Source organism: Lynx canadensis, chromosome C2 (genome assembly GCF_007474595.2).
Source record: "Lynx canadensis isolate LIC74 chromosome C2, mLynCan4.pri.v2, whole genome shotgun sequence".
In the NCBI taxonomy this organism is placed as follows: domain Eukaryota; kingdom Metazoa; phylum Chordata; class Mammalia; order Carnivora; family Felidae; genus Lynx; species Lynx canadensis.
Window position 1 is genome coordinate 28,515,556 of NC_044311.2, and position 18,361 is coordinate 28,533,916.

The window sequence follows — 18,361 nt, forward strand, 5'->3', positions numbered from 1 at the left end:
TCTGAATAAGTTTTGAACAGTTCTCAATATTTTACTATCTCTGCATTAAATGTTGTTAAATGAATTAATTTTCAAATCTGATGAGTCTGGTAGACAGTAGCTTACTAAATCCCACAGATTTTTATTTTGTAACTTATTACATATAAGAAAGTGTAACCTCAGCACATGAAGTACATAAGCGTGAAGTAAATGATGTTATTGCAAGTTTTTTTATAATCCAGTAACAAAAACATTTTATTTTTTTAGCTACTGCTGACCTTTGACCCTATACTTGTTGAGAAGGTTGCGATTTTGTTATACCATATCATGCAAGATAACCCACAGTTACCTCGTCTTTATCTTAGTGGAGTATTTTTCTTTATCATGATGTATACAGGTTCCAATGTGCTTCCTGTTGCTCGGTAAGAACTTTAATGGTAATCTATTTAAAATTATTTCAAATGTACATGGACAGCTGTTTAACTATATGTCTGAGAATTTGGAAATTAGAGTGGGGAAAATAATTATACCACTTTACCACATCTAACGTGAGAATTTATCACCATCTTTTATACAGTTTTAATATGTATTTAACATCACTATGTTCATATTGCACGTACAGTTTGACATTTTGCTTTTTTCTTCAAATTAGGTAATTTTTCGTATTATATATTCTTAATATGACCATCATTTAAAAATCTTTCTAATTCATTTAAGTTCTTGCCTTAATTAGAAATTAAACAATTTGGGAGTATGTATTTTTACAAGTTGCCTTTCATGGCTTTTATTTAAGTATAAAAAAATCTGATCTTTAGAAAACTAAGATTACTTAATTTAAATCAGTTCCTATGTCTGACAGGTAATTTCTTTTTCTAGATTTTTGAAGTATACACATACCAAACAGGCTTTCAAGTCTGAGGAGGTAAGCCAGATTAATTCATGTAACTTGACTCTGCATAAGCTGTTTGGCACTAAACTGTCCTGAGCTGTGTATGTTTATTAGATTATAAGCACTTGAGGGCAGGTACTGTTTTACTCCTCTTTCACATTCCTTGTGGTACCTTGTACAGATAAAGTCTAAGCTAATATTTTTTAATGAAAATAAATGTAGCCCATTAGAAATTGCAGATAGGAATTATAACATGACCCTGCTGTGAATATAACTTGTTCCCGTTGTGTAAAACCTGGATTAATAACTTCCATAAATACCTCAGTATATATCTGAATCTCACACTCAGCTAAAATTCAGTAAAGACTTCATCCTTCTTTTTGTTCAGATCCTTAGGTGGCAGAAGTGCCAATTTCTTTTTTGAAGCTATTTAATTCTTCAGGTGCTCTCAAGTATCCTTGCCATTTAACTGGGGAAGAAAAATAGGAATCCAAAAAAAGCTAAGGTTCATCCAGATAGCTTTGACAACCTGAAACTTTATACCTATATTTTACAGAGGTATTTATTATCAAAATATAACTGAAAGATGATTCAAATTTTGTTAGAGTTTTCACGGAGCATTGATTTTCAGATTTTATTGTGAGCAGAATAATAAACCGACAGCAGTCCACTGCTGAGGACACTAACCAAGGAATGTTACACGTCTTTGACAATGTGGTATAATGTCATGTTTTCTAGAGCATCCAGGGAGGGCCTGGAAAATAATAATATTAAAGTGATGCCCATGGCAGTATAATTTCTGCAGCTTTATACAAATAGAAAATGAGAATATAAAAAGAGTTTTAAAAAAATTAATGCGACCACCACAGTATAACATTAGGCATTTTTTGGCATTTCTTTTTTTCCCCTTTTTTTCTGTGCAGTTATGCATATGGAATCTTTTTTTCAAATTTTTATAACAAAAATGATATATCATTTCACCTAACAGTATTTTGAATAATTACAGCAAAACTGTGTTTGTAACAGAACTCTAGATGCAAAAACTAACCAAATAATGGTTTATTTTATTTTATTTTATTTTTAATGTTTATTTTTGAGACAGACTGAACACGAGCAGGGGAGGGGCAGAGATAGAGGGACACACAGAATATGAAGTAGGCTCCAGGCTCTGAACTGTCAGCATAGAGCTCGACATGGGGCTCAAACCCATGAACCTAAGCCAAAGTTAGATGCTTAACCAACTGAGCCACCCGGCGCCCCCCAAATAATGGTATTCTAAAGAACAAAACCACCAATTCTTTGTCCCAAAATTTAACGGATAGTGAATTTAGCAAAAAAGCCTGAAAGTATTTATCATCTAATTTGTCTTGGCACTACGTGGTAAAACCGTGTCTGGGTTTTTTCTTCTGTCTCTTTGTCAGATCCTAGAGGAATAAAACATTCTCACTTTGCCTAGAAGGAAAAAAGAAAAGTATTTATAGTCCTTAGGATTTTATTTCCATCAGGTAAAGAAATGAGTTTTAAAATTTAGTATGATAAAGTATGATCATTCTCCTGACTCCCATTTGCCAGCCAGAGAATATGAAGTTCTTAATACAGTTAATTATAATTACCATGAATAGATACTTTCCATCTAAATAGCCACACTTCCTGAGGACAGGCTTTTTAAGATGTTGATTTTCTGGACTTAACTTGTTTTTGAAAACAGAAGCAGTTCTAGGTGAAAACTGCAACCAACAATGTAACACAGGAAAATTGATATAAGTCTTGGTGGCATCTCTCCTTGTGCTGTCCTTTACTATTACATGTGGTCCAAGCAGATCATCCTAAATAATGTCGGCAGCCCCTGACATCTGACGAACTTAAGACTCTGCTGGAGGCCCAGATAGTGTTAATTCTACCTTGAACCTCATGCCAAAGCCAGTTAATACCAGACATCTTCCCCTTCACAGAACATAAAAGCAATTTGTTCTGGTTGTTTTCTTAAAATATTCCCTAACCCTCATTCATTTATTAGAAAATTGAAGGGTAACTTTAGTGTTTTTGTGTTTTGTTTTAAAGACAAAAGGACAAGATATTTTTCAGAGAAGTATACTTGGACACATCCTACCAGAAGCAATGGTTTGTTACTTAGAAAATTATGAGCCTGAAAAGTTTTCTGAGATTTTTCTGGGAGAATTTGATACTCCAGAAGCAATCTGGAGCAGTGAAATGAGGTAAATAGCCAACTGATTGTATTGTATTGTATACTCAGAATCCTTGCCTCTTGCCACCTGGTTTGACTTCTGTTAAAAGAACTGTTTTCACTAGTTACACAATCCAAGCTACAGTAATCATTGGTGCCAAATCAAGGGATGAGTTTGACGAGGCCATGAGCTTTTTTCTAATCTAACATGATTTGACAGAGTTACTGTTACCTTAATAGAGCTTTACATAAGGTTGATCCTATTACCACTGGTGATGCTTAAGTCAGTCTATGGAACTGGTAGAATTTTAGGCAGTGTATGTAAGGAATATATAGGGATAAAATCAAGACACGCCTCCTTGGTATTTGGAAACAGAGCTGTCCCCCCACTAAAGACTGTGCCCACATAGAATGGATCATACCAGAGATACCCCAATTCATTTTAGAATGAGGCCCTTAGCACATTTTGACCTTAATGTGGAAATTAGCTTTCCTAAAGAATGCCCTTGAGGAGGAAAAGCCTTGGAAAACAAGAGAAAGTAGAGGCACAGAAGCAGACGTCAGCATCCAGACAGACTGTGTCTAGAAAAAGACTGCACACTTCATAGGTCCAGTGTCAAGGCCACCACTATTGTGGAGAACCCCTCAGTCCTCTTAGTTGGATGGCGGTTGATCTGAGTCTGTTATTCCCTCCCTTGGCTGACTTCACACTCACAGTGCCACTTGCTGATTATCATTTGGCTTGTCAGGTAGGTTGACCCGTAGACTTGGCATGTGCTAGCCAACAATGTATTCTGTGTGACAAACATGCTTTTCATTGGGAACAAATGTATAGGAATATAAAGAAGTTTACAACACAACTTTTCTATGGAATATTTTTCTCCTGAGATTGGTTAATATAAGTCCCTGTCTAAAAGATATAGTTGTCTGTATACTAATCCGATCAAATTTCTGCTGAACTGAGGGCCAGACACCAGATTGTTAATTATAATAAATACTGTGTAGTGAGCTTCTTTGAGGTGCTAGTAAATTTAGTCCCCTGGTTATGCCCTCATGTGTTGCATGAAGTATGCAAATTCAATACCATTTGACCTTCTAATGACTGATTTTTGGAAGGACTGGGAATATCAGCCTTTTGCTCTATGCTTGTCCTTATAGATAAGTATTATAAATAAGTTTATATCCATTGAGACTTTTTACATAACAAGTATGGAATATTCTCAGTAACATTCTTATAAACACACATTTTAGGCCAATAATTGAGTTACTCTAAAGAAGATCCACGTAAATATTGTGCATGATTACCTGTCTTAACCTTTTTTTTTTTTTAATAAAATAATCCTTTCATAATGCTCGGAGAGTTTTCTAATTGTAGACGCCTCATGATAGAGAAGATTGCTGCCCATCTTGCTGATTTCACACCACGTCTTCAGAGTAACACAAGAGCACTTTATCAATATTGTCCCATCCCAGTAATCAACTATCCACAACTAGAAAATGAACTATTTTGTAATATTTATTACCTCAAACAACTTTGCGATACACTCCGGTTTCCAGATTGGCCCATTAAAGATCCGGTAAGTCAGTAGGTTAATTTGTGCCTTCTCAAACTGTAAAAATAGCTTCTAATCACTCTTGGGTATTTATTTCTTCTCTGATAAGGATAATAGCTTCCTTAAATGTTCCCTCTTATTTAAGGACTGTGTACCTCTGAGTGTAATGTAATATATTTGGATAAATCCCAAATATAGAAGCTTGTCTTTATAGCATATTGAGTAAGCTCGCAGATATTGGAATTAGGCAGTCTGGGATTGAGTCTCAGTTTGGCCATTAGTAGGTGTATTTAACATTGCTTGATTTCTCTAAGCCTCCGTTACAGTAACAGTACTACTACTACTAATAGCAACTATCTCATGTGGTTGGGAAGATTGAGAATTCATATGAAAAATAGCATGATTCCTGGCACACATAGGAGGCAGTAAATGGGACCTACTATTTTATATAGTAGCCTGTCCACAGTGCCCTTGGGAACCCTCCAACTTGAGCCCTTGGATATCTGCTGGAAGCCTGGAATAAAGTGGGCCTGGGTGCCCCTGTTGGTTTTTTGGTATAGCAGTGGTTATACCATTATCCTTATCATCAAAAGATTTCAGAACAGTTGCCGTCTTAGGCATTGCCTCTTTATTGTGACCAGATAAAGACCGCTATCTCTGCTACCTGTTATGGATTCAGCATGCAATAGAAAAGTATGGGCTTTTTAGTCAGACTTAGGTTTGAATCCAGTTCTACCACTTACTAAGTGGGAAACATGGTGCTATCTCAAAGAATCTGAATGGTTTCATGTATTAACGAAATTTTGTACAAGAATTAAGTCTGCTACAGTCTGTAAAGCATCTAGCTCCTTGGCATAAATGCATGCAGTAAATATTGGCTTTCTTCTTCTGACCTGCTACCCAGACTCTCTTGGTTTTACTTACTGTCTCTTAGATTTGTTTGAATGTCAGCTTACTGGTAATTACATTAGATCACTTTGAGAAGCATGTAACCATATACTGCTTTCTTTCCTACTGCAATGTATCCACTAATTTCAAAATTTTCGGTGCTTTCTGAACATTTCTTTAACAATTAAAAGTAAAGACAGAAATTGTCAGAGAATAAAAATACCACATAAGAAAAAGAGAGGAATGTAGCCCTGTAGCAGATACCCTGCTACTTATTTAGCAGTGACTTTGGTTATGTGTATTTCAGAAAACTGTAATAGTTGGATAGCCCAGAAATGTCAGTTTAAATACAGCACAAGAATTCTGTAATTTATAATTACATTCTGAAATCGTTTTACTTTCATAAAAGATATAAATTTTACTCCTCTGTCTTTAAGGTTAAGCTTCTAAAAGATACTCTTGATGCCTGGAAGAAGGAAGTTGAAAAGAAGCCTCCTACAATGTCAATAGATGATGCTTATGAAGTGCTTAATCTCCCTCAAGGACAGGGCCCGTGAGTTATTTTCAGTATTGTAATACTAAAAGTTTGCCTTGCCTTAGAATATTTTTTTTTAATTTTTTTTTTAACGTTTTATTTTATTTTTGAGACAGAGAGAGACAGAGTATGAACAGGGGAGGGGCAGAGAGAGAGGGAGACACAGAATCTGAAATGGGCTCCAGGCTCTGAGCTGTCAGCACAGAGCCCGACACGGGGCTCGAACTCACGGACCGTGAGATCATGACCTGAGCCGAAGTCGGATGCTTAACCGACTGAGCCACCCAGGCGCCCCTACTTGCCTTAGAATATTAATATCAAAGACTGAGTTATTAAACAACGGCTTTTACATTTTTTTTTTGCCTATTCTTTGATATGTATACACCTGTGGGAATAACCATATGGAACTGTATCCGTGTGATTATCATTTATTACAAATTTGTTAGAATTAACATTTTTCTGTCTTGCTGGTACAGGTTTTGCTCTCTATTAACTGAAATAATGTAAAACACCTGGCACTGTACCTGCCACATGGTCGTCACTCATATACTCACCTTCCCCCTTCCTCCTACTATTTGTGTTACATGTGAGGAATAGATTTGGTAGCAACATATCTAGGACGCTAAGATGTATAGGAAAGAGTGTGCATTTACTTCGTTAATATATAAGTGAAGTTTTTATAGTAGAATAGATAATATTAGAGAAAAGTGGTTTAAAAGACATTTTCTTAAGTCTGATTTTATACATTTTATACATTTTTGGCAAGGCTGATAGTCAATATTACTTAAAATTACAGAGTTTGAAGTGACAGTTTGAAAAATTGGAAACAAATTTTCTTAGTTCTTCAAATACAGTTTTGTGATTTGAAGTGAATGATAACCTTCCATAGGGAACATTGAGGTTTTATCTTTTGTATGTAAAGAATACTCTTCGGGCGTCTTGGTGGCTCAGTCAGTTGAATGTCCAGTTTCAGCTCAGGTTGTGATCTTGCGGTTCATGAGTTCAAGCCCCTCATTGGGCTCCCTGCTGTCAGCACAGAGCCCACTTTGGATCTTCTGCCTCTTCGTTCTCCCCCTCCACTTTTTGCGCACACGTGCTGTCCCTCTTCCTCTCTCCCCAAAATAAATAAACATTAAAAAAAAATTCTTACTTGAATCTTACTGGGTTTAATTTGATGCCTAATATGTGATCATATATAATAAAAGTAAGATTCTTACAGTATCATTTTAAATGATTATATAAATTTTTTTCTTGTACCTTACTCTGTTCATAAAATAATTTTGCTATTTAACAGGCATGATGAGAGCAAGATTAGAAAAGCTTACTTCAGACTTGCACAGAAGTACCACCCTGATAAGAATCCAGAAGGGAGGGTATGTACTACCTTTGGAATTAGGACTTTTGGGTTGACTTCCTTTTGCTCTATTAATGTTTTAGGTGGAGAAAAGGTATATTCACTCTCTGTGCTCGTGCCCGCCTCGTAATGCCCAGTGTATGTTACATTAACCTGTGGCCCATATGCCCCTGGTTTGTGCATGAATGGTCCTCCCTCAGTTTACCAGAAGGACTGCCCTTATAGTAGTAACTAGTGGATATTTTTTCCTGTCTAAGAATTAAGTCTAATGGGCAGTCACATGAATAATTGAATGTTAAGAATGTGGATGAATGTAATTAATTTGTAGGTGAAGTTATGGCCATCTGAATTGCTTTGGGGGATTTTTTTTTTCTAATGACATTCAACTTCATATTGTTCTAACTGAAAAAATAGAAAATTTGGATCAGACTTAAAAGTTACCTGGTGGTGGTATTCCCTGATCCTGCCTCTTCAGCTTCCTACTAAAATGCCAAGAAAGATTATATAAAAGATGAAATCACACAATATGACTTCTATAACTACGACTGATAGCTTATTGATAGAAACTTGGAGTAATTTCCACTGATTTCAAGGTTAACATTTTTTTAATTAAAGACAGACATTACTCCTGAATGGGAAGACTTGGTATTGAAAAGATACTGCTGGGATGCCTGGGTGGCTCAGTCGGTTGAGCATCTGACTTCAGCTCGGGTCATGATCTCACGGTTCATGGGTTCAAGCCTCCCATCAGGCTCTGTGCTGGCAGCTCGGAGCCTGAGCCTGCTTCTAATTCTGTGTCTACCTCTCTGGTTCCCCCTCCCCTGCTCACACTCTGTGTTTGTCTGTCTGTCTGTCTGTCTCTCTCTCTCTCTCTCTTGCTCTCAAAAATAAACAAACATTTAAAAAAAATTTTTTTTAAAAGAAAAGATACTGCTTTTATATGTTTAAGACATTTTAAATCAAAAGCCTGGGATGTTTTGAGAAATGTGTAGCAATTCAGATTCATCTGGGAGAGAAAACAGTCAAGGTAGGAAGAAATTTTTACATCAGTATTAAATTGCTAGACTTAATACCAGATGTTGAAATACTCTATAAAGCTATGGTAGTAAAACAATATGACACACAAGAATCAGCATGTAGATCAAGGAACATAATATGGTGTTGTAATTAAGACATGGATTTAGGAGTCAGACCTGGGTGTAAGTCTTAGCCCATCACCAGTTGACTTTGTGACCCTAGATGAGGATATAACTGTTCACACTTCATATGGACGTTTGGAGGATTAAATGAGATAATGTTTGTAATGCATATTTAGTACAATGCCTGCTGCAGTACTCCATAAACAGCTCTTACTATTTTTATAATAGCTCAGAAACTGTCTTTATGAGTTCAATATGATATATATGGTATAAACCAAGTGAAGAAAAATTTTTTAGTAATGGTATTAAGGTCAGTAAACAGCTATTTGGCGGCGGGGCGGGGCGGGTAGGTTTCACCTTGAGTGTACCAGCTAGATTACAATTGGAATGAATTCCTTAATGTAAAAAACAAAATAATAACTAAGAAGTTTTTGGTAAAATACAGACCAGCTGTTTGGTTTGAGATCTTCCACACTAAAAGTTAATTACGTTTGGTCATATACAGGATATGTTTGAAAAAGTAAATAAAGCATATGAATTTTTATGTACCAAATCAGCAAAAATAGTGGATGGGCCAGATCCAGAGAACATAATTTTAATTTTGAAAACACAGAGCATCCTCTTCAACCGTCATAAAGAAGGTAAGGCATGTGTTATTTTCAAATTCTAATTTACCTTCCAGCTGATATCTACCATGTTACTTGTTTCTACAGTATATTTTAATAGATTTAGAGTTATTATTGCATAAGATTCTTAGAATTGCATTTTAGAGTAAAAGAGCAGTTTTCTATTGGAAGGGCCAAAATGTTGTTTGTTTTTATACTTTCCACTTCTTACCTATGTTTTTTAGTATTTTGCATTTCCAGCAAGTTTTTGTTACTCCTTCTGGAAGGACGTTAGCTTTTTGTGCCTGTTCATAACTTTAAAAGCTTCTAAAGAATGGTCTGGTGTTTAAAACCAATAGAAACTTTTCATGTGATCATATACTTTTCTCATACTTCTCATTTCCTATGGTAGCTCTCAAAACCCTCTGATCCTATGGGATAGTTTGCAAACCATGATTGTAGAAGAAATAGGTATGATTTCATAGTACAAGGTTATTGGGAATTTCCAGCATGTTTGCAGTGCCATTTGCTGTTAACCATAACCAGAAACCCAGGAAAGTGAAAACTTTAAAGGCTTTGTTGGGGATGGGAAGTTAGTTTCAAGACTGCAGGTGTCCTTTGGCTTTGGAACTGAACTTGGCTTGAAGCCAAGAGTAAGAGACCCATTTGCTCTGTAGGATGATGTTGGGAGAGAAGGAAGAGAGGACAGTGGGGATTTGAGATAAGCAGGACTGTTGGGTAATTGAAGACAAGTGGGATTGCAGTTTTAGTATTACACGGGACAGCATGGGGATCTAGCAGTTTGAGAGCAGTGACTAATTGATTCACTTTTGCATATGAATTGAACAGAACACATTTGTAAAGCATTTAGTTATATGGCATTTACCACTAATCAAAATGACTTTAAACAAGTCTTTTTCAAACCATTGGTTACATTTTAATGGCTAATAACTATATTAGAGTCGCACTTGTGGCTCACCATTGGTTTATTATCAAGGTCATAATGTTTTTTCAGGCTGCACCTCCCACTTTTCCCAAAGGGGATTTATAAATAAGTTCTGGTGTGGGGTCCTGATCTGTCTGTGTTGTCTGCGGTCACATGAAAAGTTACAAAGATTCCGTGGACAATGCAGAAAGTAGATATTTTGCAAAGGATCAAAACCACTACATACTTAAGTTTAGTAAAGTTTAATCTACCAGAAAATAATCTTTTTGGGGGCAGAAAAATTTTAGAGAAATCAGCCAAACAAGTATGCTAGAAAAGGAAAGATCCAAGGGATTTATACTAGGTTTAATTTCTTTTTATGAACTAGAATTAGGAGACCTTTAAGATGTTAAATATTTTGTCATTTTTTTTAAGGGAACACAATTGAACATAGTGTCAGAATTAACTTAAAACCATGACAATCAATTTTTGTTTTGCTTACTGTTTTCCCAACACTAACTTTTGATTATTTCAGATTTACAGCCTTATAAATATGCAGGATACCCCATGCTAATTAGGACTATAACAATGGAAACTTCAGATGACCTCCTGTTCTCAAAAGAATCACCATTGTTGCCTGCTGCTACAGAGCTAGCTTTCCATACTGTCAACTGCTCGGCCCTCAATGCTGAAGAGCTCAGGAGGGAGAATGGAATTGAGGTAATATGGGATGACCTCTGTCCTTCTTTCTCTTCAAGCTAGTTGAGGCACATTGCATGACTTTTGGCAGTAGAGAATTCACCAAGTACAATTGATGGAATTTCTTACCTTAATTTATTCCACCAAATAACATGTTATATTCTCCATATTCTAGCATTAAAATTAAAGGTAGAAATGGAGCTTTATTTCATAATGTGAAATGGAAAGTATTTGATTCAAAATTGATAACCTTAACTGCTCACAAAATAGCTTATTGGGAATGTTAAAAAAAAACAAAAAACTTCTAGGGATCTTTTACTTGTTTAACAAATGTTAATTGAGCAAACATTTATTTACCAAGTATCTAACATTAAAAGGTCAATATTTTATTCCTACCAGAAAAGACTTTTCAGACTTCAAGTCAAAATGGGGGATTAATGGATAACTTCTTTCTCTTCAGGTGTTACAGGAGGCATTTAGTCGCTGTGTGGCTGTCTTGAATCGTTCTAGTAAACCAAGTGACATGTCAGTACAGGTGAGGCTAAAATGTGTGGTTCCAAGACAGTTACACTAGACCAGTAGTAATTGAAACTTGAACTTCTATGAGAATCACTTGGAGGGCTCATGAAAACGTGGGTGGCTGACCCCTACTTGGGCTGCTGCCCATAGTTTCTGATTCATTGGTTCTGGGGTAGAGGACTGAATATGCTTTTAACAAATTCTCAGGTGATACTGAGGCTATTGGTTTCTTTATCACACTTAAGTACTACACTAAATCACGTGGAATCTAGTGCTTGATTTTTTTTTCCTTAGAGAATAGTATGATGAACTCTTATATCCCCACCATCCACTTACAAACATTTGTCATTTTGCCATTCTTTTTTCACTTATCATCTGCTCCTTCCGTAATTTCCTTCTCTACCTCCCTCTCCCATCTCTAGTCATGTTTTTCCAGTTGTATTGAGAAGCAGTTGGCATACATCATTGTATTAATTTAAGGCATATTGCATGATGCTTTGATTTACATATACTATGAAATGATTACCACAGGTTCACCTAACATTTGTCATCTTAGATATAACAATCCATCACTATAGTTTTTGTTTTTTTGTTTTTTTCTGTTAAGGTTATAATTGAACTTATTGAGAGAAAAATCCATCAGGAATTCATTAAGATCATTGTAGAATGCATCTTTTTGTGTGGTCCTTTTTATGCTAGCAAATTTTAGAATATAAAACAAACAAGTACAGGGTGCCTGGGTGGTGGCTCAGTTGATTAAGCGTCTGACTTCGGCTCAGGTCATGATCTCGTGGTTGGTGGGTTTGAGCCCCATGTTGGGCTCTGTGCTGACAGCTCAGACCCCAGAGCCTGCTTCAGATTCTGTGTCCCCTTCTCTCTCAGCCCCTCCCCCATTCACATCTGATTCTCTCTCTCTCTCTCTCTCTCTCTCTCTCTCAAAAATAAATATAAACACTTAAATGAGTACAAGCTTTTTAGTTTCATACTTTATTTTGAAGTGTGGTAAATAAGTAGAATTGTTAGTTCTGCAATGTTAATAAGTTGGACAAAAATACCTTAACCGGAGGTTGGCAGACATCTTTTTATAAAGGGCCAGAGAGTAAATAAATATTTTTGTCAGGCTATTTACAGTCTCTCTTGCATGTGTGTGTGTGTTAACAACCTTTAAAAATGTAAAACTGGGGTGCCTGGGTGGCTCAGTCAGTTATGCATCCAGCTCTTGGTTTTGGTTCAGGTCATAATCTCATGGTTCATGAGTTCAAGCCCCATATCGGGCTCTGTGCCGACATGGCAGTGCAGAGCCTGATTGGGGGTTCTCTCTCTCCCCTCTTTATCTGCCCCTACCCCACTTATACTCTTTTTTTTTTTTTTTTTTTTAGAAAAAGTAAAAACCATTCTTAGCTCCCTGGCCATACAAAAATGAACCAGGGCCAATTTGGCCCATGCACTGCAGTAGCCATGGTTTGCCCACCCTGCATATAGAGGAAATCTTAGCCAGAATTACTAGTGATTCAGTAGAAATGTTCTTTTTAAATTTGGAGCATCATACATAGGATTAAGCATTATTCATGAATCTCTGCTGACTTGATTTCTGGTGTCTGAAGTAAGGAATGTGCATGTGAACCTTTTTCTGGTTTTTGTTTTTGCTCTGTTGTGTTGCATGCAGGTGTGTGGACACATAAGCAAATGCTACAGTGTGGCTGCTCAGTTTGAAGAATGCCGAGAGAAGATCACGGAAATGCCTGGCATCATCAAGGATCTCTGTCGGGTGCTATATTTTGGCAAGGTAGAGTTCATCTTTAATGCTTTCTAGATGCAGTAGGCAATGGGTGTTCTTGTCACATAGCCAGTCCCCAATTTACACATAAGCTGTTTTCCCAAAATTGTTTTTATGTGCATTATTTGGATCTCTAAAATCATTTTTCACAGAACCCTTGGTGTAAATGGAGGCTTTAGTTCCTATGGTGGCCCATAAGAAATAAGACTGAAGTGACATGTAAAGGGAAGTGGGTCTCATCTGAACATTGGAAGAGAGGCAGAGAAGAAATGAGAGACTAGAGTAAATGAATCTAATGCAAGTAAAGGACCATGTGAAACCTGTAACAATCAAGTCACTGGTGGGCAGGGCTTTGGGTTGCTGAGAAGTTAATATTTCCTCCAAATCCTGTACTGCTGAGGCAAATTAGCCTCAAACTGGGGTAGGTGGAGTAGGTGACTGGGAAGGAGAGAGAGCTTTCTTAGATAACTGGATGGAGTGAGTTCTGTTGGAATTGAATAGGATTGGGGTGCCGATCCTGGACTAAGTTATCTAGAGTTAATAAATCTGATGAAAATCTCTTAAGTATATTTACATGATGTCCTTCGAAGTGTTTAATGAGAATACAAACTCTGATATAAAGAAGGAGATCCATACACCTGCACTAAAGATATTTCTGATACAGTTAAGACCCTAGCATGTGAGTTGTAATGCCTTATGACTATTTTTAAAAATTAGAATACAAAAATGGAGAAAACTATATTTCCGAATCTTTGAGCACTAGCCTCAAAAACAATTCAGTGTCTTATCACAGGGTCACTTTTAATTTTAGACTTTAAAGGATATTGGATTCAGATTTAAATTGAATTGAAAATACAAGAGAGGTGAACATTTTGCGCAGTAAGATTGCTAGCTTGACGTACATTCATAACCAATTTCTCTTGGGAGCTTTTTTTTTTTTTTTTTAATTTCATTATTCTTAATCTCTCAGAGTATTCCACGGGTGGCCGCTCTTGGAGTAGAATGTGTCAGTTCCTTTGCTGTTGATTTCTGGCTACAGACACACCTATTTCAGGCTGGAATTTTGTGGCATCTGCTTGGTTATCTATTTAATTATGACTACACGCTAGAAGAGAGTGGCATTCAGAAAAGCGAAGAAACAAATCAGCAGGTAACCTTCACACTGCTTTACTCTTGAATTTAAACCCAAACCATAGGTTAATGCTGAATAATGTAAAGCAAAGGTCTAGCTATACAGAGCCCCAGACATGAACTGTTTTTCTGGATAACTAAATTTATAGCTCTTTAAGTCCCAGAACTTATTTTATCTTAACCATTTATGCTATGAGGATTCAAGGGGAGGGAATTTATAGTAGCATATACTGCACATAACTTAATATTTTCTATTACCTAGAATCATTTTTATGATTGCAAAATTATGGTTGTGTATCACAGAGAAATACAATGGTGCTGTTGGGGCTAGCTCCCTCAGGCACTTGAATACTTAACCTCATTTCCTTGAATATTTTTTCTGTCTCCTTTTTTAGTCACTCACCTTCATTACTCACGTTGTTAGTGTGTTCCTCTAGCAGGCAAGTCTGCCTGCCTCTACTGTACTCCCCACCCTACCCCCAAATGTACTTCTTCCAGTTATCTATAAGATGGTGTAATGGTTATAACTGAGTATGTATATTCTGATGTTCTTTTGTGTAAATGGAAGAGTACATTCTAATGCATGAACTCTCTGACATCAGTGTTGGGAACTTCCTTTCTGCGCCTTAAATACGGTCCATACAGTTTTGATTTTATAAAGGCACCGTGTTACCTATGTAAGATGACATACCTACTTCAATGTGTTAATATTTTTTGTAACAGGAAGTAGCCAACAGCCTTGCTAAATTGAGTGTCCGTGCTCTGAGTCGCCTTGGAGGATACCTGCCTGAAGAACAAGCGACCCCAGAAAATCCAACCATAAGAAAAAGTTTAGCTGGCATGCTGACACCCTATGTTGCTAGAAAACTTGCTGTAGTTAGTGCTACTGAGGTATGTGCTTCAGAGATAGCCTGGGTTTTGATGAATATTGCAAGGTCCTTTAAATAGGAGGGGAACACAGCAATGTTTATTGCTGTAGGAAACCTAAAAATTGAAACTGTTCACCTTTGTTCTCTCAGCCAGGAAATTCAGTTTATTGCGGATTGATGGTAACGGTTCTACAAGTCCACCCTTTCTGCAAGGGTAGATTAACTTCAGGTTTCTCTGCTCTGGAGCCCACCATAATTCTTCCCAACCTTGAGTCATGAAGAGACAGGACAAGGGCGTGAACTTGGAATGGTGTTTCACACTGGGCACAGAACTGGGAGTTAGGAGACCCAGAGTCTGGTTTTACAAGCTCTAACTTATTTACACTCAGAGTTGAAATCCTAAAAGCTAATACATACACATACATGGATTCATGACAAAAGTCAAGCATGACTTTGACAGCTCTCCCAACCTCTTTGGCCTCTTTGGCCTCTTTTGTGAGGATCATTGAGAAACAATCTAAGAATGTAGCATTAAAGAATTAAAGTATAAAAACCCACTGAGTAGGATACTATGAAACCTGAAAGGTATATTTAAAGACATTAAAACATGCTTAGGGGCACCTGGGTGGCTCAGCTGGTTGAGCGTCTGACTTCGGCTCTGGTCATGATCTCATTGTTTGTTAGTTCGTGCCCCACGTCAGGCTCTGTGCTGATAGCTTGGAGCCTGGAGCCTGCTTCGGATTCTGTGTCTCCTTCTCTCTCTACCCCTCCCCAACTTGTGCTCTGACTCTCTATGTGTCTCAAAAAATAAATAAATATAAAAAAAATTAAAAAAAAAAGATGTTTAAAGTATTTTAAGTGAAAAGGCTAAAAATCCCATTTTTGGTATTAAATGGGTGGATGTTAACTGTACTTCTCCCTGAATGGCTGAATTATAGTCTATTTTTATGTTTTCTCTGATGATCATCCAGTACTTTTGTAAGGGAAAAAGTCCTCAGTGTTCCAAATGTAAAGTATTCTTAGAATTTATTAAACATTTGTTTTTTAATTCAACCTGATTCTTTTTTTAGTGTAGACCATTGCTAGGTGCCCTCTGAGCAAGAGGGAAGAGCTTTAGATACTGCTCCCGATGTTTGTACTTTCTCTATGCAAAGTATACATGATGCATTTTGCTGATTGAAAACATTCTTTTCAGAAATGCTGACAGGTTGTTGATAAACTGTCGGGTGGGGTGGTGGGGGGAGAAAAGTAGCATTTCAGAATCTTGGCCTAAACTCCATGTGGATTTTTCAAAATGCTTATTTTAAACTGCCATTTCTCAAAGTTTTATAATTTTCCTAAGAATGTATTTTTTCAATCATTTTATTTAACTAGTAGTTATAACGTTTTAAAAACATGTTAGATGGCTTTGTATAAGAGGAAGGTTATAGCCTGCTACTCTCCTCCTAGTATAGAGCTCTGTAAATGTAGAATTAAGAAGTTTGTATTAGAGAGTCTCAAGTCTTTCTATAACACTGCTAATCGAGGAGAGCTAAATAAACAGTGGGAAAGCACACTGGATGGCTAAGCAGTCAGAAGCTGTGTCTTCAAAACTGCTTCATGCAGCCTTGAGTCCGGGTTTCGCCAAGGAAATCTAAAGTGACTCTCTGCTCCTCAGTTTTATTTCCCTTCATAGCAGTATGCTTCAGAAAGACAGATTTTGTTTTCTGATTTGTTTATGTAAAGGCAGTATGGTATGATTCTTTTTAAGCTTATGTTTACTGTTTACTAAATGTTTCAACACAACTATCTCATGTAATTTTCACCATAGCAGAGCAGATGTTACGATGTGAAGTCATACCGACTCCAATTTGTGTCCTAGTTTCCCCACTTAAGGCCTGTGTGACCTGGGACAAATCCCTGGATTACTCTCAGCTTTGATTTTTCTCAGTTGCAAAATGGATGATATCAGCAAACTTGTTAGAATTATTGAGGTCCATTGTATCTAAGGCACTTGTTACAGTGCTTGGCATGTGATCAGCAGTTTCAGTAAATGATAAGTTGAATTATTTTTTTCCAAATGTTACAAAATAGTAATATTCTGTGCCCTAGATTCTGAAGATGCTTAACAGCAACACAGAGAGCCCCTATTTGATATGGAACAATTCTACAAGAGCAGAACTACTTGAGTTTCTTGAATCCCAACAAGAAAACATGATTAAAAAAGTATGTTATTGTTTCATAAATTTTTTGGGTAACTTTTATAAATATTCTCTGGAAACATAACTTAGTACTGACAAAACAGAAACGTATTTATTGTGTCTCCATTTGGTGTTAATTAAGCCTATAGGTTTTTGCCATCTAATATGTGGTCCATGTAAGAACAGTGTTCTTGTATTTAATGATACATTTGTATTTGTGGTTGTTACTGTTTAGTTTACATGTAGCTGCTTCCCATTGTAACGAATTTTTCTACCTAAAAGCACTCTTCAGCCTCTTTTTTTAGTATATCAGAGTTGCTTTCTGGTATCAGAATTGAATGATTTCTCTTGTCTTGCCATCTTCTGGTGGAGAATCTGTTAAGCTATGAAAAAACAAACAAAAAACCCCAAAAGCTTGTACTGTGCCCAATAAGGATAAGGCTTGTATAATCCACATACTAGATCGTTGAGACTTGATGAGTTAGCAGACAGTTATGTTTGTGTGTTTAGAAGTTATTATGCAATAAACACCACTGTTATGTCCTGAACTATTTAACTCATTTCATGATAGTCACTCAGAACTCTACATAGATAGAAGTCTTGAAAATTGCAGAGCTGGGGAGAATAGATCTCACGTTTTTATACATCTCTCCTTTTACCAGAAGGGACATAATAGCATCTTCTCTTTGTTTAATACTTCACAATTTATTGTATACTTTTACATATGATTTCAGTCCAACTTAAATTCTGTGTAATTTCAACTTGAATCTTCATTGGGACTGTTTCTCTCCCATTCCTCTTTTCTGTCTTTTTCCTTTTCCTTAAGTGGAAACTCTTCTGTTTGGCAATCTCTGTAACAGTACCCTGTCTTTTTTTTTATTCAGAGACTCTGTTTTCCAGCACTTTCATTCAGCGTGTTACTTTTTAAAGGCCAGTCCAAATGTGTTCATTTCTGAGCTCCATCACTCTATAGCTGACTAGGCCAAATGTTTGCTGAGTGGAATGAGAAGAACCAAGTGTCGTATACTTGCTTTATAAACACTAGCTCTAAGACGCTTCATTGGCTGACTTCTGTGATCTTTTGAAATCTTAAAATGGGTTATAGTATTAATCTTTGAACTGAAAAATAACATA

The 18,361-nt window shown here is 36.6% G+C and overlaps 1 protein-coding gene across 1 annotated transcript in view; it reads left to right on the plus strand.

The window, feature by feature from the left end:
• Nucleotides 1-18,361, plus strand: part of DNAJC13 (DnaJ heat shock protein family (Hsp40) member C13) — a 138,227-nt gene that overhangs the window by 80,447 nt on the left and 39,419 nt on the right. Inside the window, exons 31-43 of the mRNA XM_030330402.1 lie at nt 247-401; nt 856-901; nt 2,930-3,084; nt 4,429-4,630; nt 5,932-6,047; nt 7,324-7,402; nt 9,028-9,163; nt 10,588-10,772; nt 11,212-11,286; nt 12,937-13,056; nt 14,018-14,197; nt 14,902-15,069; nt 17,139-17,252. Coding sequence (XP_030186262.1) covers nt 247-401; nt 856-901; nt 2,930-3,084; nt 4,429-4,630; nt 5,932-6,047; nt 7,324-7,402; nt 9,028-9,163; nt 10,588-10,772; nt 11,212-11,286; nt 12,937-13,056; nt 14,018-14,197; nt 14,902-15,069; nt 17,139-17,252 — 1,731 coding nt within the window. The remainder of the gene's footprint in view (nt 1-246; nt 402-855; nt 902-2,929; nt 3,085-4,428; nt 4,631-5,931; nt 6,048-7,323; nt 7,403-9,027; nt 9,164-10,587; nt 10,773-11,211; nt 11,287-12,936; nt 13,057-14,017; nt 14,198-14,901; nt 15,070-17,138; nt 17,253-18,361) is intronic.